Source organism: Sparus aurata, chromosome 11 (assembly GCF_900880675.1).
Source record: "Sparus aurata chromosome 11, fSpaAur1.1, whole genome shotgun sequence".
Classification (NCBI taxonomy): domain Eukaryota; kingdom Metazoa; phylum Chordata; class Actinopteri; order Spariformes; family Sparidae; genus Sparus; species Sparus aurata.
In genome coordinates, this window is record NC_044197.1 from 33026320 (window position 1) to 33048067 (window position 21748).

Genomic DNA, 21748 nt, shown 5'->3' on the forward strand with positions numbered 1-21748 from the left:
AGAAGTAGAGTCAGAAATCTCTTACAATTGTACTTCATTGATGATTTCTCTATAAAAGCAAGAGTGCTGGGTAAATTATACTGTGTGTATGAGCCTCTTCATACCTGGAATTAATATCTGTCCCAAGTTATCAGATCACGAGTAGACAGTTCTGAGTCCGTCAGTTCACACCTGGCATTATGATGCGTCTCTACATGCATCTCAAGTGATCACTTTGGGATGAGAGCTCACCTCCATGCTCTATATGCCTATAAATACTAACGTCACTGGGACCAACAGTCACTATGTTTCTTTACACGAAGAATTAAATAATATCATCAAATAATATGTTTTCTTCTAATTCCACAGCTAACAAATTCAAGGATTTTTTAAGGGGTCCAAGGGACTTTCTTCATGGGCAACGAAGTTCACTATATTTACTTTATTCTTTTTTTTATTATTATTTGACATGTTTACTGTCAATAAAATGTCGCATTCTTTCATAAAGTTACATGAATAGAAATAACAATGTCAGATGGATCACTAACAGTGGCCTCATGCTCACCTGCTGGTATCTGGATATTGGCTGGAAGCTGAGGAGCCACAGGGACTGTCTGTGCAGCTGCTGCCCTTGGTACAGTTATCACCACCGTCCTTCCTGGGGTTGTGGGCTGATTCATGGAAGCCAGCTGGCTGAAAGCTGTTTTTTTTGTCTGTGGTTGGCCTTTACTGCTTACTCCTCCTGCGTTGGCCACCTTTGCCATCACCATGACAGAAGGAGAGGCGGTCAATAGTGCTGGGACTTTAACTCTAGGGGAGGAAGGTTGTTGGCCCTGGCTGGTGGGGATGGCTTTAGGTGGTGCAGAGACAGAGTTACCCTTTTTGACACATGCAGTAGCAGGTGGGTGTTGCACAGCAGTGATTGGCCCACATTTTGCTGGAACATGTAAAATCTTGACTTGAATAGGGGTGTCTCCATATCCTGCTGCCCCACAGGATTCCAGCTTCTGGGCCTCAATAGCCACTTTGTCTGTGGCCATAATGATTTCTAAGTGGAAGAACAGTGTGATTTTGTTTATAAGAAAATACAAAAGAAAGAATTGGTTTGTTTTCCAAATGCTCTAAATTATGTTATACTAAATTGACCTAAGGTATGATCGACACCCATTGGGAAAAAACAAACAAACAAACATTTAAAACTCAACGACAGAGGCCGTGTTCTGGGGTCTGCGCCAATGATTTAACCACTTTAACTATGCACTTTTATCAGCCAAGTTTACCTCTGTATTGCTGATAGACTAGCTAGTTACACATACAAGTCAACTAGCCAAGAGATTAAACCATATTTAAACTTGACTTCTGTTTGTCTTGTTTGGTGCATGCAAGCTCTCCCAGTGAAAAGACGTTCACAACTGGTTCAAATGTTGGAGCTTGTTCAGGGACCACCTGAAGATGTTCAGTAAACGTTCACATAAAGACCATATTTCACTAGGATTCGAAATACGGGCTTTGAGCTTAACATTTTCAATGTGGTCCTGTTAGTCAGGCTCCAAGATGACAATACATTCATATTTGCACATGAATAATGACACTCGTCTTAAAAGCGAAACTAAGTGGAATGACGTGGATGCTGCAGAACAAACAACGCGAACAGGCAACAGGACATTTAATTATCCACCAACAACGACGGAAACTCAGAAGAAACGTTCGAATGATCTGTTCAGTTTATGAAGTTGGCTCACAACTTTGCAGCAGTAAGCGCAATTTTTTTTTATTTTACGTAAATGTATGATCCTGTTACGATGTTCTTGAGTTTTATGTAGTTCAGTAAGTGACATCTTGTATGAAAAATGTAATGCATTGAAATGACGTCTTCGAGTAAACCACATTTTGACCTGCTAGCGCGGTATGATCTCCGAGAAAAAACACTTTACATTAATCACTATCGTCTTACTTTCAACATGCAAACGGACAAATTGTCAAGTTAATCACACAAACCTGTGGTTTGTCACATGCTGACGTTTGTCAAACTGTTAACGGTTGAAACGAAGGCGAAGAAATGGGTCCTGTTGATTAAAACACAAACAACCACAAATTAGCAATTTACGTTGAAATCCCGGTTAGTGCTCACTGGAACGTTTGCTAACTTACGAACTTTAACTAGTGTTTATGCTTAGACCAAGTTCCACATACTTTAACTTAAATGTCATCACTCAACGACAAATTTAACATTTACATTGGCTATGCGTTTCTTTTACATGGCAGATTTTTGAACGGAGTTTGGTTTCATTTTATCCAGAATAAACTTTTCTGGTTGAATTATCATTATGCGACGTTAATTGAAATGACTGACGTTAACGTTACCGTCCATCGAGACTCACATCCACTCAGCAGACTGGGACTGAGAAGGGCGAAGGCACGCGCTCACCGAGTGGACTTGCGCTCACCTGCTGTGGCTGTTATTGATCCTAGATCAGTGCTGCGTTTGTGGCACCACGTAAAGATGGGCTTTACGGCTGAAAAAAAACAAAACAACACTTGGATTGTGATGATCGGGAGGTGTTAGGATGGATTTAGATGTAGGGGAGACCAGGGACAGTTGTAACACCTGCAATTTTAGCAATACATCAAAAACCATCTACACTGGAATAACCAATCTGTTATATCATAATCTTCAATCTGTCAACTGCTGAAATAATGTATTTAAGTGGTTTTATGAAATATGTACAGGTTTCAAAATTGATTTTAATACAGTATCTCCACTGTTGAAACCGTCCCAGTGTACAGGGACGGTTGTAACATGACTAAAATATAGACAATGAATCAATCATATAGTCAAAATGGAAAATATTATTTTATCAGTCACGTTATTGTGACTATTTCATGTTTTTAAGTAATGATTACCTTTTTTTCATACAACGTATGAAACTTAACTTGACAGCTTCGGAGTCATTGGAATGGTTATATGACTTTTTCTGGGGTGAATAGTGGTCGTCTCGCTTCCCCCTAGCGCAGTGGTGTCAAATTAATCCAGTAAAGGGCCGCTGCAGCTGCAGGTTTTCATTCCAACCAAGCAAGAACACACCTGATCCAACAAATCAACTGTGAAAAGACAGTTCAGTTGATTGAATAAGTCGAATCAGGTGTGTTCTTGCTTGGTTGGAATGAAAACCAGCAGCCACAGCTGAGGGGTGTACTGCGAAGCCAGTTTAGTGGGTTAGCGAGGTATGTTGAGTCTAAAGCCAGGCTTCCCTGTACTACAAAGGTGGCTCTCTTTTAACCCGGCTAGATCACCATGGTAACTTATGCTTAGCTCATAACCTGGTCCCGACCAGGTTATGTTCAGAGTTTCAGCTTCAAATCGGCTATAAAAGCGCCGCTGTTTCACTGTGTAACTCATTCGGAGATGGCGTCACCATTCATTGAGAACCCGGTGGACCTGGGAGCAAGAATAATTCATCAGCACTACGACGTGAGCGGCTTCTTCGAGATCGCGCTGATCCGCTGGCATTTCCTGATGAAATTCTCTATGAGCGATATAGATTTTCAGCCGAGGGAATACGGTACATTTGCTCACTTATTGAGCCGAGTGTCAGGAATGCCACTGAAGAAGCTGTGCGCTCACTGTCGGGCAAACTGTTTGTGTAGCCCTTCGTTTTTTCGCCACGGGAACCTACTTACATTCAGTTGGTGATGCAGAAAATCTGAGCAAGAACACACACTGACAAAATGATGGGCAGCTTGGCTACATACCACTCTGAATGATGTTTTTGTATTTGGCTCTAACTTGCTGCCATGTCTGACTGCTGCTTCCACATCTTAATAAAATGCAATATGAAATATTAATTAGGCCAACCTAGTATTTATTTGTCACAGATAATGAGTAAAGTTAATTATTTCTTTGATGTGTTCATGAATAAACTGATGAACTGATCAATGTTTCACCCGTTGTAGGGCAGTGTACGCCCAAACACAAATCTTACAGGCTAGAGCTATTTTCACTGTCTAAAAGGTCTTTATTGTCATTGTACAGGGACAGTAGTGTGCTTGTTCATCCCGACACACTAATACAAAAAAAACTAAACAAAAAAAAAACACTGAACATTTATAGCCTACGCACACTCAGCCTCGCTTTCAATAAAACACACACGCGCATTCTATAACTGAGATCAGTAAAATGTGAAAACAATATAGACATCATTCAAAAATGAAAAAAGATAGCTGTTGCTTCAGTGTATTTATTTTTTAAATGGATGAGGGTTAATATGTAAAAGTTGCACAATGTTGAGCTTTCAGAAATTAAAACACTAAGGGCTTCATATAATATTGATCATAATATTCATCATTGTTAACTTACACATTTACACGGTCAGCAGTTTTCTGCCAGCAGCCCTCCCTCGCTCTATTGGCGGCGACAGTGTTACTTTTTACCGTGATGGTTTCTTTGAATTCTTCATAGTCCTGCATAATAACAATCTGCTCATCTTGAGTAAAATATGTGGCCCGGGATCGATTCATTTTCGCACGGAAGTAGAATAATATGACGTCAAACGCCCCCTTTTATGTGAACGCGCGCAGAGCAAAAAGCAGAGAACCGGACTTGACAGATTAAATTGATAACCACCGTCGCAGTACCGTTTAACTCTTTTTGGGGACTTGGGGCTTTGTTGAGCTGCATCATGAGCACAAAGCCTGGGTATGTTGAGCCCCCTTCGCAGTACAGGCCTCTGGATCAGTTTCTGTGAGCGGAAAAACCTGCCATGCAACTTTGGGCCGGCTAGAAAACAGCAAAGAAATTGCCAAAACTCCATAGCTTCCCTTTAATACCAATATCTGCAACTCTATCCCTAACCTTGGCTAGTTTTTAAATATAACCGAAACTTGGTTGGTGATACTGGGACGGTTGTAACTTACAACGTCCCAGTATCACCAACCATGTTTTAATCTCTAGCTTGACTGCTAGGCTGTCCAAAATCACCCACTGATTCCCTGCTCCATAGTCACTACATAGTGAGTCCAACATAGTGCACTATATAGTGAGTAGTGAGTGATTTTGGACACAGCCCTAGTTTGACACTTGTTAGCCATTTCAATGTTTAGCTTAAAAAACAGTGATTCTAATAATACTTGTTTGAATTCATAGACATTTGATCTTATAACAGCATCCAAAAAAGTACATCAGAAAGAAAAGTATTTTTTTTTTCCTCAAAAACAACTATTTGTAGATAATGCTGTCAGGATGTTTCAAATGTGGCTTCCTTTTAAGCAAGAATGGAGGGAAACTTAACTGAGCGTGAGCACAGTGAGTGTCATCACTCTAGGTTGTTTCTGATTGGAGAAATTCAAGGTGTTACAACCGTCCCCTGATACAACTGTCCCTTGTCTCCCCTACTGGGCAGCGAAGACAGAGGGAGAAAAAGAATAACGCCCTCTGTGCAGTGGGATCACTCTTAGGGTCCCTCAGTCTACCGTAATCAGAGAAGGCTTTGTTTGGACGAGTAGCTGATTTCCTTCACAGGCCGTTGTCCGATACAGCGGTTTGTCCCGGGGAAAACAAATGCAACAGGACTGAAATCATTTGTGCTTGCCAGGTCTGATGCTGGATTTTGAGTGTTGATTAGTACAATGTATGATTATATTTCAGTCCTCTCACCTAACATCATTTAATGTTCATGAAACGTAAACACATTTTAGGATAAATCCATATGAAAACAATACAATATCATTCTGTAACAACATTTCATTTTGTGATCAAACAAGACTTGACAAGGCACAGATGATTAAAACTCTGAGGAACACTACATAGGTTTGGGGAAGAATTTTCTAATCCTCAAAGAGAGAAATATATTATTTTTTTTCTGCCTAAACAATCTGAATAAACAAACTGACCTTAAAGAGCAACAACATTTCATACTGGTTTGTTTTGTTTATATGTGGCAGACCCTGCCACCCAGAGCGGACTATGCGGGTGCATAGGGCCCCCGTGCCACTAGGGGGCCCCCTCAAGTTGCAAGGTCAGCTGCAATACCTGAGGAATAATCCAAAGGAAAAGATGTGAAAAGGACCTGACACCTGGCCCGCTGATTGGTCAGATCTGGTGTTTACCACGCCGCGTTGCTATGACGACCAGTACTGCTAGGAGGGGGCGGGGAATTGCACCGAGCTGTAAGTTCAGGTCATTCACGGCATGGCGTCCAAACTAGCGTATTCATCTGGCGCAGAAAAAAGAAGAAACTAGATGAAGAAAAACGCTCGTTGGATAAAGGTAAGGGTTTTTTTTTTCATTATGTGGGTTGGAGGGGCTAGCTAAAATGCTGAATTTTTTAGCTTTTTTAGAATGCCATAACACTGATTGACTGAAGTGACACCCGTTTTGGTGAATCACAGCAGGTCCAGTTCGTTGGCATTATATTTGTGAGGGAGGGTGTGTGTGTTAGGCAGATATCTGTCATGTCTGCTGTATCCTCATCCAGTGGAGCTGCTGGTCCGTCATAGACCTCCTCTGCTCTTCAATATTTGTCACATAACATCACTTTAGGACTGTTTTTATGATTCATTTATCAATTTTAGTGTTTCCTCAGTTTGTAGGTCTCTAATGTGAAGTGTGCTAAACAACCCTAATGCATATGAGGCCTACTGTAGATTATTATGGACTATTGTGGCAGTAAATTATTGCTCTGAGTGGATTATTGTTAACTCTACTGAGCTAGTTGCGTCTTTCTTTTCCACATTTATGAGAATATTTATTGTGACAATATAATTTGAACACATATGCCTACAGTTTAGTTATGTTTTTGATGTATTACTTTGTTTTATTCAAAAGAATAGTCAATTTAAATTAAACTATACGATATAGGACCGTTTGTTCTGCCCACAGAATATGTTAAGACCAAATCATCAGTTAAGCAAGTAGTTCACTTTGTAATACTCTGTGAAATATAAACTAAGATATTCCTTCAATATCACATAAAGCTCATCAGTCATTTATCTTTGTTTTATAACTCTTTAAAACTGCTTAAAAGTGACAACTTTGAAATTGGGTGCATGCTTTAAAGGGACACTGTGCTGTATATTGCAAGGTTTGAAATAAAAACAGATTATGAATTTCTCCATTAGTGTAACATGACTCAATTACATAGTATGAATATTTGCTTAGGATCTGTTTTGCTTGGTAACCTGAGGAGTTTCGTCTTTGCAGGAGCAATTCTGAAATATTTTGGAGTAGAGATGCACCGATCAGGATTTTTGGGGCCGATCACGATCACCGAAAGCAGTATCTGCCGATCCCGATATTGCCGATCACCGGATGACAGTGTCAAATCCATACATTTTTCTATATTGTTGTCTTGTGTAACTTTCATATATTTAATTAATGATTCTTCTTACACAACATTGACATTGTATTATTAAGTATAAAAATCATGAATTGACCACCGTTTTATTGCAGGCTGAGGCAATGTGCAATATTTCACACTCTAGAGACTCTTAGAGACAACTTGGACTCAGCTTACATAGAGTAACTGTAGCTTACTCGTGGGAATGCAGTCAGGGTGGGAATTTTGTCATTTTAGGGGCAAATCCATTTGGCCTTCACTTTTTTTTTAGGGGCACCAAGGCCACATGACAGGGCACAAAGGCCACTGAGTAAAATGTGTTGATTTACCTTTCAGACTGATACCATAACATCCTAATTTATAATAAGACATGGATTGTGTATTAAAACATTTTTTTATACCAAAATCAAGTTAAAGTTACATTAAGAAGTAGTTTTTGTTAAGTAGGGTTAGGGTGAGGTGAGTTTTGTGACACCACACTGAATATTAGTGTTATTGAATATTTCTCCCAATAGAAATTCCCCAAAATTATGGCAAAGCACATTTTTTCCAAACAAAAAAATGTAGAATAACCAGCAGGAGACCACTGATGTGTGGAGTGATTTTGGTGACACTACACTCTTAATAATAGGGAAGTTATTGAATTTTTTGTAGTATCTCTTTTCTGTAGACGGTCCCTGCGCCCTCGTCTCACAGCTGGCTGACCATACAGACCAGAGTTAATGTCCAGACGCTCGTTTTGATGAAAATACGGTTGTAGCTCGTTGTCTTCCTCACTACGGTAGGAAAGAGCCGTCGTTTGTGTTTTAACAAGGTTTCACTTATGAGTTATTGATCCGGGAAGTTCGAATCTGTGAATATATTTCCAACTTTACCGGAACTAAATCACTACCACATAAGTCAGTTACGTATCATATCAAACCGGCTGCGCTCGCTCGCTGTGCTGTAAGTTTCGTTCTTCTGTTTTGAGACGCTGCTGCTGTTTGAGAGGCTTTCACGTGAGATCATCGTGATGATGAGACTCCACCTGCGCGAACCGCGAACTCACTGAAGTTACTGTGAGTGACTACTGTGCACTCAGGTGGCTGTAATTAAAGGCAAGCTCGCTACGCTGACCGGGCCAGGGGCACAGAGGCCACTGTGGCCGCACGATTTTTTCACGGGGCATCAAGGCCAAAGTGCGGGGCAACGGCGGCCATGAAATTCCCTCCCTGCATGCAGTTAATGCACTGTCTTTATACTTAAACGTCATCTGATCGGCCTGATGTGATCTATTTTGAGAACTCCGATCAAAACCGATAGGGGCATTATCGGCTGATTGCGATCGGTTGCCGATCGATCGGTGCATCTCTAATTTGGAGCTGCAGAACAGGAAGCAGCACTGCCGCCTTCAGCACCAGAGATTGACAAGCAGCTCTCATATGCTGGCAAGGAAGCAGAAATTTTGAGGTGGGGTTTAGGGTAGATCTGCTTAAAACACAAGACTCAGATGATACTGATAATCATCACAAAGTGGTGTGATTGTGTTATTTGTTCTGTATGGTTCCTTTAAAGTATTGTTTTTATTGTTGGTTTGTTTTCATTGTTGCATTTTTATTGTATGCTGGTTTATTGTGTTGGTCCTGAAGGGCTTGTGTTACATTTGAAAGGTTCCTTACTACCTCACAGTATTATTCTTGTTAGTTTTTTTGTTTTTATTATTTACATATTGATATGATGCTGGCTCATTGTGATTTTCTTTTCTAAGTAATCTTATTTTCTCTACAACTTTAACTTTAGTTTTGGGTGTATGTATGTTATATGTTTAATGTCAACCTAAAATAAAATTAAATTTGAGGAACACTCCATCAGTTTCATCTATTGACCTTTCAAGGATCCCTATTGTTTACCTTGTATTATCATTTTCTATCAGTTCAACTTACTAGTGTGGGTCAACTTAAGATGTTTGATTTTAGGCTTTCACAACTCTAGCCTGTTTTTTCCTCTTAAAATGTAATAGATTGTTGCATCTTTATGGATCATCCAAAAGGGTTAGGAATCTATCCATCGTAGTTTGACAAAATAGGGGCCCCCAAACAGCATCTTGCATAGGGCCCCCAAAAAGACAGAAACGGCCCTGCTGCTGTGTTCTGGGACCTTATTGTCCTCTGAGAACAGCTTGTTTATTAAATTATAGAAAATAACAATATTCATTATTGGATAAATATTGGATTGCCATAGGGGTACAAACATTGAACTGTATAAAATGTGGTGTTTACTGCACTTTGTACATTTCTGTGTTTTCTTTCAGTGAACTTGAGTGCGTATGCAGGTTTGAATGTGTTGCATATGATAATATTGTTAGAGCTGACCACAGCTGATGAGCATTACTTTTAACAAGATAAAATATTACAAAATATTCTTTGACTTTTTCTTTTGTAAATTCTTCCTATTTTTCTGAAAAAAATAAATAAATAAGTAAAATACATTTTCTTAGTGAACCAGAGTTAAATAAACACACTAAAACCTGGGGATTAGAAATGGGTTTATTTGAAGTCAGTCTTGGAGCTTGTTGGAATATTTTCAACAAAGAATCTCTACAAGCACCAAAGGAGCAATATTAAAAGACTCTGTGAGAGGGTGTGAGGACATCTTTGTGAGGATGTCTCACATTCTCATGAAAGAAATGGTTGTCCAAAGAACAGGTGTGACCAACCCTAACCCTCTCTCACATCTTCAGATTTCACGATACTAAGAATCACTTATGATCATTATTATGAATAGGGTCATGGTCACTCTATTAATGAAATGTAATGCCCATTATCATTTGGGTGCCTGGCCCAGCTCTAGGCCTCAAAAACATGCAAACTCTACTCAGAAAGGCCAGACACCAGCCAAGAAATGAGCCCCTGACCAACTTGCTGTGAGGCAACAGGGCCAAGGGATTAAAATTTCTCTTTTTATTTTTTATTATTTTCAAACACAACAGACCACACATAAGTTAAAGTGGTAGACATTTTATTACATTAACTAATAAAAACATACATGTTTACCAACTGTCCAGGCATCAGAAATATATTTGACTCATTTGACAATCTTCAAAAAACCATGAAATTATATATTCATTTCATTTAGTGATTCAGTGAGTAAGAACCGTTTCATCCTCACATGTATCTGAAGCTGATACCCCTAATTTGACAATATTGCAGGTTACAGATCAGTGCTGTTACCTCCAATTTTAAGGCTCTATTTTTCCTCAAACTTACTGACATCATCTCCTGGATATGATGAAAGCTCTGCTTGACATCAGCTCTAAAATAATTAGCGTCTCTTCTTCAGCAGGCTCATTATTAATATAGTTTAGAGTTGATGTGCCTAGTTTCCCTTGTGTTAAACAAACATGCAGCTCTTTTATGATGCATTGTAGCTGTACTCTAAAGCGTCGGTCATCACCTAAACATCAATAAAACCAATCTCACAGCACAGATGTTAACTCCTGTTAACATGTGAGCCGTGATCAAATTTCCTGTCCAATTCTTTGACAAGAAAAAACAGAAATACAACTCCACATGTCGATTCACATAGGGCCAATATTTTCAGATTTACTCTTTTTTGGCAAGATATGCTACAAAATCCAAATATATTTTTTTCTTTTTTTTTTTTATTTACAAATTATGGGCATGGCATGTCCTCCAAACTATGGGGATACAACATTAAAATGCTGGAGTACCCCTTTACATTAGTCACTTTTCCAATGTGAACACATTCCAGTCTCAAAAAATTGGTAGAATTGAATTTGTCTGCTCACATTGTTCTCACTGAACTTTGAGGTTACAATTTCACTTTAACTGATAACTTCATTATGTCTGTAAACCCTCTATGAATCCTTCATCTCCTCTCTTTTTTGTTTACCTCCGTCCTCCTAGCAAATGTAGGACTAACTGCTCATCCTCAGCCAGAGAGAGACCTGTGTCAAGGGCTGTGTGCTCATCGTACAGATGTCTCACTTTCTTCCTCTTCTCTGCTGTGTGCTCCTCTTGTTCATCACTGCTTTCATTGATGTGTTGTCGTTTAGCGGACCTCATCTGATCCTCATCATCCTCGGAGTGCAGTTTGTCAGGATCCGGCAGGGTGCTGGGGTCAAACTCGTCTTCGCTGTGATTTGTCAGGTATGCCACCACCTCGTCCTCCTCTTCAGATTTCTCTCCATACTTCTTGCTTGCCTCCCTCCTGGCTGCCTTCGCTTTCAGCCTCTCCTCTCTGTGTTTGGCTTTCACTTTACGGCTGTACTCTGGCTTGTCAAACTCTTGGTCCTCGCGTTTCAGCCTCTCCCTGGCCTTCTCCACGTTGATACCTGACACCTCCTCCTCTTCTTCTTCCCCCTCACCCGTCACTGCACATTGGACTGGTGGCCACAGCTGCACACCCTCTCCCTGTTCATTGAAAGACACTTTGGTGTTGACTTTGAAGTTTCTTTTGAGGACCTTTTTGGCTTCTTTGAACTTTGTATCCTTCCCCATTTTATTTTTGAAGGTTGTAGCAGGTTCCTCTAGACTCTCCTGTTCTTCTGTCAGATTGAAGACATCCCTTCTTTTGACTGTCAGCAGATCCAAGTCTCTTAGATCATCCTCATCCTCTACACCAAGAAGTGGTGTCTTGGGTTCATCCACCAGATTTTTGTTGTCATTTTCCTCCTCATTAGCTGAATCTTCTGACTTGGAGCTCTGACTTTCCCCATGCGAATCTTCGCCTCTCAGCCGGGCCTTAAAGCTCCGAAACTCCTCCTCTTCTTCGGACTGCTCCTCTCTTTGTCCTTTCTCAGCTCTCAGTGCTTGAGCTTTATTTAAGAAGCGCACCCTCGGAGCCACAGCGAGGCCCAGAGAAAGTGCATACTCCTCAATCTGAAGTTTAAAGACATCGAACACCTCTTTGTTCTTCATCAGGTAGACTGAGCGCAGGTAGGATACAAAACACCTCTGAGCTCGCTCCTTCTGTTCCTTCTCCTGAGCAAGGAAGGCCTCCAGCTTCTGCTTGACATTCTGCAGTTTTTCTGCATTCACCTGGAATTAGACAATAAAATGATTATAGATGTTTTCTACAGCCCATTATTCGTCAATCAAACCAGCAACCTATTCCAGGCAGGAATGTTGTACAGTTATTTTCCCTTGCTGTTCTGTATCCATGTTTGTGTAAAAAGAGTGAGCTGGCATGCAGGGGCAAGGGTGTGAAAATGTGATGACCTGTTGTGTGTGCGACCCAAAACCAGGGGATTTAAAAAGCAACTAGCAGCAATAAGCAGCTAATTCAGAGAAGAAGAACAAAACTGATTGCAATTGGAAAGACAATTATGTCCGGAGCTCTCTAAATCTTCGAGCCAAGTAAGAGATTAACCACCATGTAACAGAGACATTGCAAGTGAAATTCTCCTTTTTGAGGTAGAGAGTTGCTAATTCTCCAAAGAATTTAAGACTGTCTGATATATCAGATCTCTTTAATACATGCAGCATGGTGAGAATCTCCCCTCCGCTCACATTGCGAGGGAGTCATGCTATGTGGGGTCATGGTGAAGTTTGAACAAATGAGTCTTGAGTCTTTTGTGGAAGGTGGCAAGTGATTCTGCTGTCCTGACTAGGGATGTATACCGTTGGGATTTTATCGATACCGATACTCCTTATCAGAACTGATACTTATCGATACTCTTATCAATACTACAACATGTAATTTTATGTAAAAAAACAAGATGTTAAAAGATTCAACCTCTTTTTATTACAACAAGGTAATAATAAATCTTCAACAGAACAGAAGCTATGCAATAACATACTCCAGAACAGATAGCATGACGCAGCAGTTCAGCTGAATTCAGCACCGAGCAGGCAGGGAGTCAAGCAGCAAAATAACAATATAACATCCAGTTACTTTTCAAAATAAAACACTCCGCGTTGACACCAGAACACAAATCTCAAAAAAAAGAGTCAAACACAAGCTCTTCTACTAATCCTTCTGTCCGGAACACTTCGTGTTGTTTTTATAACACATAACTATGGTCGCGAGTGATTATGTGATTATTGCGGAAACTCTTCAGCTTCGCAAAACCAGCTGTCTACCGTACCGCGCCGTGGTCTACTCAAAGTGCAACCGGTGGGGGTTACTGGACGGTGGACAGCGGAGCAAAACCGGATCGGAGCTGTAACGCAGCGGATAGTATCCAGTGGAAATTCGGGGTAAGCAACGTCACCAAACACTTGGAGCGAGCATAGTATGAAGCTAAAAGAGAGTGTTTGATTGCTATAACAAAGCGAGAACGTTAACAGCCCGGCTATTGCTAAAGACTGCAGCACCCTGGCAGCGGCACCCAGTTTCGTTTCTGCGACGTCAAGTCACGGAGTTTGTTGTTAAGTTGCAGTAATTACAGTTGGGTAGACGTTCAAAAACCGATAAAAAAATCATCAGAAAAAAAGTACCGATAACAGTAAACCGTCCAGAATCTTAACGGTACCCTGGTACTGACCCAATTAGGAGCCGGTACCAAAACGGTCCTCGGTATACAACCCTAGTCCTGACATTGGTCAGGAGTTCATTCCAGCACTGAGGCACCATAACAGAGAGGAGTCGCAACTTTGCTGAGTGGGCTTTGTTTTTGTTTGTCTCTCAGCGATGGCGGTACCAGCCGGCCAGCTGATGTAGTGGAGCGTAGAGCCCGCACTGGGGCGTGTGGTCTGACCAGTGTTTGGAGGTCGATGGGTGCAGTTCCAGGTGCCTTCACTGCAAAACATTGATTTTTGAATTCAAAACCATTTAATTCCTTCAACAGTTAATGACTGTTATTGTGTTGAATGCTGAGCTGATGTCAACAAACAGCATTCTGATTAGGGGTGTGGAAATTAATCGTTTGAATGATGCATCGCGATGCGGATGTGGACGATTATGCATCGATGCAGTGACACGCCATAATCTATTATAGCCTATTAAGGTAACTTGTTGATTTTCGGGCCGCGCCAGTATGAGTACGGCCTTTCCACCCTCTTTCTGTTCTACTCTTTCCGCCAGTTTACAGTAACTACGGTAAATGCGTCTCATCTGATTGACGTCCACTCATTCGTTATGCAACACGGCTGAGGAAAAAGTCATTAGAAATTCACCTAGAATTTTAAAAGCAGCCGTCTGGAAACATTTTAGATTTAATGAAGACACTGACAAGTGTGAACTGGTAAGGCACACGCGGGGTGTAAAGTGTGTCACACAAAAATCTATTACCTCGGGAATACCGCTAACTTGAGAAACCACATTAGCCGTTTTCACCTGGAGAGGCTACCGTCAACAATAGTGGCTGCCAAAGAGACAGCAGACCCAGTCCAGCCAAGAACTGATGCCACGCTGCCAACTCTGCCACACAACTCGGAGAAAGGGGAGAGAATAACCCAATCTGTGGGAGCTTTTATCGGTAAGGATCTATGGCATTATTCTGTTGTTGACAACACCGGGTTAAGGTCACCTGTTGAAGACACTGGAGCCAGAATATAAGCTCCCGTCATGCAGCCACTTAACAGAAAAGGTTACACCTGCATGTTACCACAAAACCAAAGCCCAGGTAATTTCACAATGAGCCAAACTAATCGAGTATATTTATTCACACCGATAGGCTCAGCAAATCAAGGCAATGGTAAATATTTAAATCAGTATAACATATTTCATATGTCAACTAACATATTGTTAACGAGTAAACAGCATTACATAAACTTGTGGTTCTAGTTTTAGTGATGTTTGTGCTTTGTCAGAGCACATTTTCTCAGAGCACATAAAATAAACAGGCAGTCATGACGGCACACATCATGTTGATGACGGTGGTGTTTCCCCTGTCAATCTAAACCCGCATCAGTTTACAATCATATGGATGCTGTTAAAATGTGTAGTGATTGAGATCCTGACCCACCAAACATCCTGGAAAGTGACAAAGTTAAGTTTTTAGCGCTAAATTACATAATTAACATAATCACCATCAGTAAACAGAACGCTGTCTGACTCCCTCACTGGCGGGGATGGAGGCTGTTCTCTGGGGAAAAGTTCCATGAAGTCTCGGTCAGGAGGGCTGACACGGTCGCGGTGACTGACGGCCCCCCTCCGCGCCTCCGGATTATCTGTTCACACTGGGACGGCTCACCAATAATGCAGCCCTGATACTACCTCCAGAAGCGGATCAGCGCCGGAGCGAAATTTCCCCCCCTCTCCGCATCTAAAACTTTAACACAGAGGCGGGTGCGGAGAATTGGCGCAGGATCCCAGCATGCAAACGGCAGTGTGAAAGAGGCTTGTGTCACTCTCTACACTCCCTATAGCTGCTTCCTCCTCCTCCTCCTCCTCCTCCTCCTCTTCTCTCTTTCCTCCTTCTCTTTCTCCCCCCCCCCCCCCCCGTTTCATTCAGGCTCCCTTCTGATGGACCACGGCCCCCTGGGACCATCTACCGTTTCTGGGCTCCTGCTGCCTTGAAATACTGACCAATCTAGATCGTCACACCGTGGGCTCTGCTGGATCATTGCTCTCCTCTGTTTCACTATCTCCTCATATCTATATTTTCTGTAAATCTTGATGCCTCTCTCTGTTTATTACTAATTATTTTGTGTGGCCTGCCCTCTTCCAGGCTGTTAATCTCTGCCCTCTTCCAGGTCACCATGGTGGACAGGAGGTTGTGTGGCTCAGGCACCACTTGTTGATGCCTCGTCCAGCTCAGTCGTCTCCTGGATCTACTCACTTTAATTACATCTTGCATCAGACTTTCTGTTAATGTAACTTGTAAACTGATTTGTCGCTCTTTTCTGTACACGTGACATCTATTGCATGTCTGTCTGTCCTGGAACAGGGATCCCTCCTCTGTGGCTCTTCCCGAGTATTCTTCCATTGTTTTTTTTTTTTTTACCCTGTTAAAAGGGTCTTTTTTTTCTGATCAACATGTGAAGTTCTTCCTCACTCGAATCGACGGCCTCAGGACAAAGGATGTTGTTCACTGTACAGATTGTAAAGCCCATTGAGGCAATGTGATTGTGATTTTGGGCTATATAAATAAAACTGATTTGATCTGATTTGACAGCCTGGCTGGAGGCAAATCCATGGAGAACACTGCTTCCCTCCATCCTGCTTTCCAAAGTCTGAAATTTACATGGTGTTGTTTTTTTTAATCCTGCACTATCCTGAGCCATTGAAACAAAATTTTGTTCCCATTGCACTGTAAAGTGTAACTCCAATGACAGTAAAAGAAAGTCCAAGTCATTAAATTACTTATATTTATATACATTACTTATATTTATATACATTACTTATATTAATACAAACCAGCAGAAGATTGTATTAGTAAACTGAAAGAGTAAGACACACCTCTTTCTATCGCATTTGAGGGCTTCCTCTATTTTATATGAATATTAGAATAGAATTACTTTATTGATCCAAGACTGGGAAATTATTTTGTCACAGCAGCAGTGGGTCTGCAAAAAAACACTCTGTACATAATATAAATAGAAAGCAAGATATGTGTGTGTGTGTGTGTGTGTGTGTGTGTGTGTGTGTGTGTGTGTGTGTGTGTGTGTGTGTGTGTGTGTGTATGTATGTATGTATGTATGTATGTATGTATATATATATATATATAGCTGAAGCAGCCCTCTGGAGAAGGTGCTCCGCTATCTGACCAGTGTGAGTTGGAGATGGTGGAGAGGATTATCCATGATGGATAACAGTTTTTTCAGTGTCCTCCTCTCCACCGCAGCCAGTCTCAAAAGCTTCCATGTCATGTGACCAAGTGACTCCAAACCAGAATCAAATTGTGTTCCTAAGTGGGCCAAATAAGACACACCTCTTTTTATTGTATTTTAGTGCTTCCTCTATTCTATATGAATATTAATATGCACTTGGACAACTGACACCCTTTGGGTTTAGTACACATTGGATACAAAATGAAATTTAAATTAATGAAATCACTGTCAATTTAAGAAATTGTTTTGTTCTGCCTGATATTGAAAAAAATGAAATCAAACACTGTCAATATTTTTGTGCTCCCATATATGTCTTTGTGCTCCCAGATATTTTACTTTAGGAGCACAGGTGCTTGTTGGGGAAAATGTCAGCATAGAGATCTACACTCCACAACAGTAGGTGGCGATATGTATTGTGACAGCTAGTTGCTCCTAGCAGTGTTTCCCCTATATGCACCTAGCAGTGGCGGACTGCCACTGCCGAAATATGACCGCCGCTGCTGATTTTTTATTTTTTATTTTTAAACGAGGAGAGAGGAGAAGTGGATAGTGGGCTCAGTCTTGTCTCTTTATAAACTAATGTTATATCATTTTGCGCTATGGATGCTTCATATCCAGTTCAATCCCACACCTGTGTGAACTATTTATGAGAATAAATCCCGAACCACAGTGGGCCACCTATAGAGACTATGAAGCCTGTTTTGCCATTTCTTACAGCTGTTCGAATAATGAACTTAAATTTAACAATTTCAGCTGCCAGTATCCAGGGTTCTATCGTCATATTATGCTTGGCAACTATCATTGTCTCTGTCAAAGAAACTTTGCAAGCGGTCTCCTTCGCTACATTCATCCAGATAGGTTTGGAGAAAGTGCAATGCGAAACTTTGAGTTAACTTGATAATGTCAGCACAAAGATTTTAACAAGCAACAGGTAGCTGTCAACCATGAAGCCAGCAACACTGATCACGGATTCAGGATTATCATTCGGGGTAGATGGATTTTTACCGAGTTCACAAGTAAGGACCCCGACTTTGAGTGGCGTTCCAGTGTAGAAGGCTGCATTGGGATTGTGTCCCGCCAGGTCCCGCGGGACCCAACCCAAATCTCGCGGGCGGTTTGAACTTTGCTGCGGGCGGGAACGGGCGGCTAAAACAAACACTGCGGGAGCGACAGGAGTACATGTGCCATGTGATGATGCAAAGTTTTGATAAAACAAAGTGATATTTAAATTTATTGTGTACCGTTGTCTGTCTGCTGATTGTGTTCTCATTATTGTTTCTTACTCAGGTCTGTCTTAGAAAAGAGACCTTAAGACCTTAGGAGAATAGAATATGAAACAGCCTTTATTTCATTAAAAACTAAATGAAAACAACGAAATAGGAGCGCTATTCCTGACCAGTGCGTCAAAAGACATGCAGCCCAGGGAAACGATACAAATCAACCCCACTAGTCTCTTTATTAATAGCCTATAAAATGACGTGTTTTCTCCTGCGGGACAGGAGAAGACACAAAATCAATGCATCTCTATTATTGTGCGGGCATAAATGCTCAGAGTTTTGCAGGTGCAGGCGGGAGTGCACATACACATTGCGGGAGCGGGCGGTAATGGTCAGAAATTCAGCGGGAGCGGGCAGGAGCGGGATGAAGAAAACAGTCCCACGCAGGGCTCTATTCCAGTGTACTTTGCTAGTAGGAGGTCAGAAAATTCCTTCTGTCTCGAACGCAGCATTACTATGCGCGAGGGCCACTGTGATGCGCGAAAGCTGTCAATCTCAAGTTACTGACAGATTACTTCACAGAGGCACAGACCTTTTGGATTGTTCTAGTATTTGTGTTATGTGATTTTACTGTACATGGTTGTTAATATATTTTTGGTGAAATTATTGTCCATAATTGTTTTAAAGATTACACTTTTATTGTGTTTAATAAAAGTATATTTTCCTAAAGCTTGAGACACCTCATATGTAAGCTAGACAGACATTTCCCCTGCTCATTACTGTGCACAAATTTACATAAGTAAGTTATGTACTTAAGCCTACAGAGCCCCTCTGGTGGCGACAGACACATAGAAACCTCCTGGCAGGGTGCACTTAGCGCTTTGCTTTTGCACGTGGGCGAACACTCACCTCCACTGCTACAACTCCATCCTGGGGGAAACACTGCCTAGTTACTAGATATTTAACATTACATGCCAACAACTCTCAGGATTATGTTTTTAAACATTACAGAAAACCCCCATTTTTTCTGTTTCTGTTATAGTCAAAGGGAGAATTCAATGCTAATAACAAATATTGTTTACATAACTTCATTTGGGATTTCCAAAAGTAATACTAACAATATGTAAAATAACTTGCCCAATTTTACTAACACAAAATCTGCCATTTAAACTGTCATCCAGTTGACCTGTTACATCACATACCAAGCAAGTTAAGAAGCAGCAAACAAGTTGCACACAAACGGTGAAAACATTGATCACTTTTCAGCGCTGTGCATTTTGTATGTACTCCACGCTTCACTTTTAGTACAAATGAGATGCATGACGTCCCTCATGCTTATTTATTGCCATGGACGACTTGCGGGTCACTGTCCGGTGCAGGGGACTGTGTTGCATGCGCAGAACGCAGAGGCCAGTTAATTGCCAATTATTTTGATAATTAAGTTGCTTGAATGATTGTTTTTAAAAGTGGAAAAAACATCCCTCAAAATTCTCTGATTCCATCAATAATGGTGACAATAATTGCCAGATTAATCAACGATGGAAATAGTGGTTAGCTGCAGCATTAGATTTGACGCCTGTTGTCTTGTTCATTTTCCTGTGTGCTTGCTTTTAAACTGTGAGTTAAACATAAAATGAATGCTGCAATCCAATACAACAACAACAACAATAAATGCAGCCAAGGGTTGAGCTGTACAGTACTATTCTGTGGTGGATTTTATTACGCTGTACACCATCTATTTTTCTGCTCACTGTGTGTATATTGTGATGCTGTGGATGTGTGGGTCTAACCTGGATCTTATTTATGGGAACCTTCTTTTCCTGCAGCTGGCTGACCATGCCCTTCTCCTCTGAGGGGAGCAGCAACAGCAGAGCCTCCCCCCCCTCCTTGTACCTGGCGGTCCGGCCCACCCTATGGATGTACGTGTCTGCATCTTCCGGACAGTCAAACTGCAGCACCCAGTTGACCGCAGGGAAGTCCAGGCCTCTGGCGGCTATGTCAGTGGCGAGGAGCACAGCGTTCTGCTTTCTGAGGAAGTCACTGTAAACCTCCACTCTCTTCATCTGCTGCTGCTTGCCATGCAGAGCCAAGATGGGCATGCCAGGTCTGAGGCGACAAAGGACCCTGAAAAGGTACTGCACCTCTTTGCAGCAGGCAAAGAAGACGATGATCTTCTTCTTTAGGTGGTTCCTGATGAACGAGTAGAGCATGTTAACCTTATGGTGGAGCTCACACACTACATAGCTCTGTTCGAGCGTGGCGGGAGTGCTGAACTTGGCCTTCTCGTGAACCCACACATACTCTGGGTCTTTGAGGCTCAGCCGGGCCAGGTCTTTAACCGACTTGGTCTGCGTGGCGGAGAACAGCAGCGTCTGTCGGGACTTTGGAAGATTTTCCACGATGGCGTTGAGTGTATCCGCGAAGCCCATGTCAAGGATGCGGTCCGCCTCATCCAGGACTAGCATGTGGAGGCTAGAGGCGTGGAAGGTGGCTGTCTCGTCCATGTGCTGGAGCAGCCGGCCTGGGGTGCAGATGACAATATTGGTATGGTGGATCTTCTCCGATTCGCTCTTGAGGTCTTTACCGCCGATGACGAGCCCGGCGGAGAACTCGTGGTTCTTGCCCACCTTGCGGAGGACTTCAAAGATCTGGTAGGCGAGTTCTCTGGTCGGGGATATAATTAGAGCACCGAGGCCGTCTACAGAGCTCCACTGCTGGCGGTACAGACACTCCAGCACCGGTATGAGAAAAGCTAAAGTCTTACCAGAGCCAGTCTTTGCCGCGCCGAGGACATCTTTACCTCGCAAAGCGAAGCCTATGGTCTGCCGCTGAATCTCCGTGGGCTGTCTATACTGAGCCTCCTGCAAACCTAACAAGGTTTTCTTTGAGATGGGGAAGTCTGAAAACTTGACAGCGTCCTTGATATTTATATCGGCGTACCTGCTAACAAGCCTTTCGATGTACTCCCGTTCGACCTGCCACTCGGGTTTCTTCCTCTGTGTCCTCTCTCGTTTCACTCGCTCTTTCGTCTTGTTGTATTTTTTCTTCCATTTCTCGAAGTTTTTGACAGGGTCGGTGTCGTCTTTCATCCTCGCGGGTTTATGAGTCTTCCCGAAGGAGTTAGAGCATTTTTTGTCCATGGTTTACGACAAACAGAGAAATGATATTGAGTTGAAAACATCTAAGTGCCACCTTTTTCACAAACAACGTGGAGTCACTCGTCGTCGCATTACGATGACGTCGTCATGACGTTTCACAAGCGACACGGCTTCTTTTTTTTTTTTTTTTAACACAATACTTTATTAGAAATCGTGGCAATTACATACAAAAAACCAAATAACATTTAAGAACCTCTCCAATTAAATTCATTTTTTGAAATGACAAATCAGGTGTGCAGATGTAGCTAACATGTATTTTGTATTCTGTTTCCCAAATTTAAAAAATATCACACATGATTAGTTTTGGACTGCAAAGTTGGAAAAGGACGGTGTGTATGCATTCA

The 21748-nt window shown here is 41.7% G+C and overlaps 2 protein-coding genes across 4 annotated transcripts in view; both read right to left on the reverse strand.

Annotated features, from left to right (window-relative positions):
* The window catches only part of LOC115591154 (transcription initiation factor TFIID subunit 4B-like), a 75686-nt gene extending 72636 nt beyond the window's left edge, over window positions 1–3050 (reverse strand). The window contains exons 1-4 of one of the 3 annotated variants that reach the window (XM_030432885.1): window positions 2884–3050; window positions 2333–2495; window positions 1978–2045; window positions 545–1027 (exon numbers count right to left, since the gene is read on the reverse strand). In XM_030432885.1, the coding sequence (XP_030288745.1) occupies window positions 545–1019 (475 nt within the window). In that variant the 5' untranslated portion in view covers window positions 1020–1027; window positions 1978–2045; window positions 2333–2495; window positions 2884–3050. The remainder of the gene's footprint in view (window positions 1–544; window positions 1028–1977; window positions 2046–2332; window positions 2496–2883) is intronic. The other 2 variants (XM_030432886.1, XM_030432887.1) reach the window with 2 other exon arrangements.
* Window positions 3051–10293: 7243 nt separating this feature from the next.
* ddx10 (DEAD (Asp-Glu-Ala-Asp) box polypeptide 10) lies at window positions 10294–21493 on the reverse strand. The gene is made up of 2 exons (XM_030432864.1): window positions 20037–21493; window positions 10294–12352 (listed from the first exon to the last, which is right to left on the reverse strand). Exons 1-2 carry the CDS (start codon window positions 21384–21386, stop codon window positions 11201–11203), a joined length of 2502 nt encoding a protein of 833 aa, XP_030288724.1. The 5' UTR covers window positions 21387–21493; the 3' UTR covers window positions 10294–11200.
* Window positions 21494–21748: the final 255 nt, after the last annotated feature.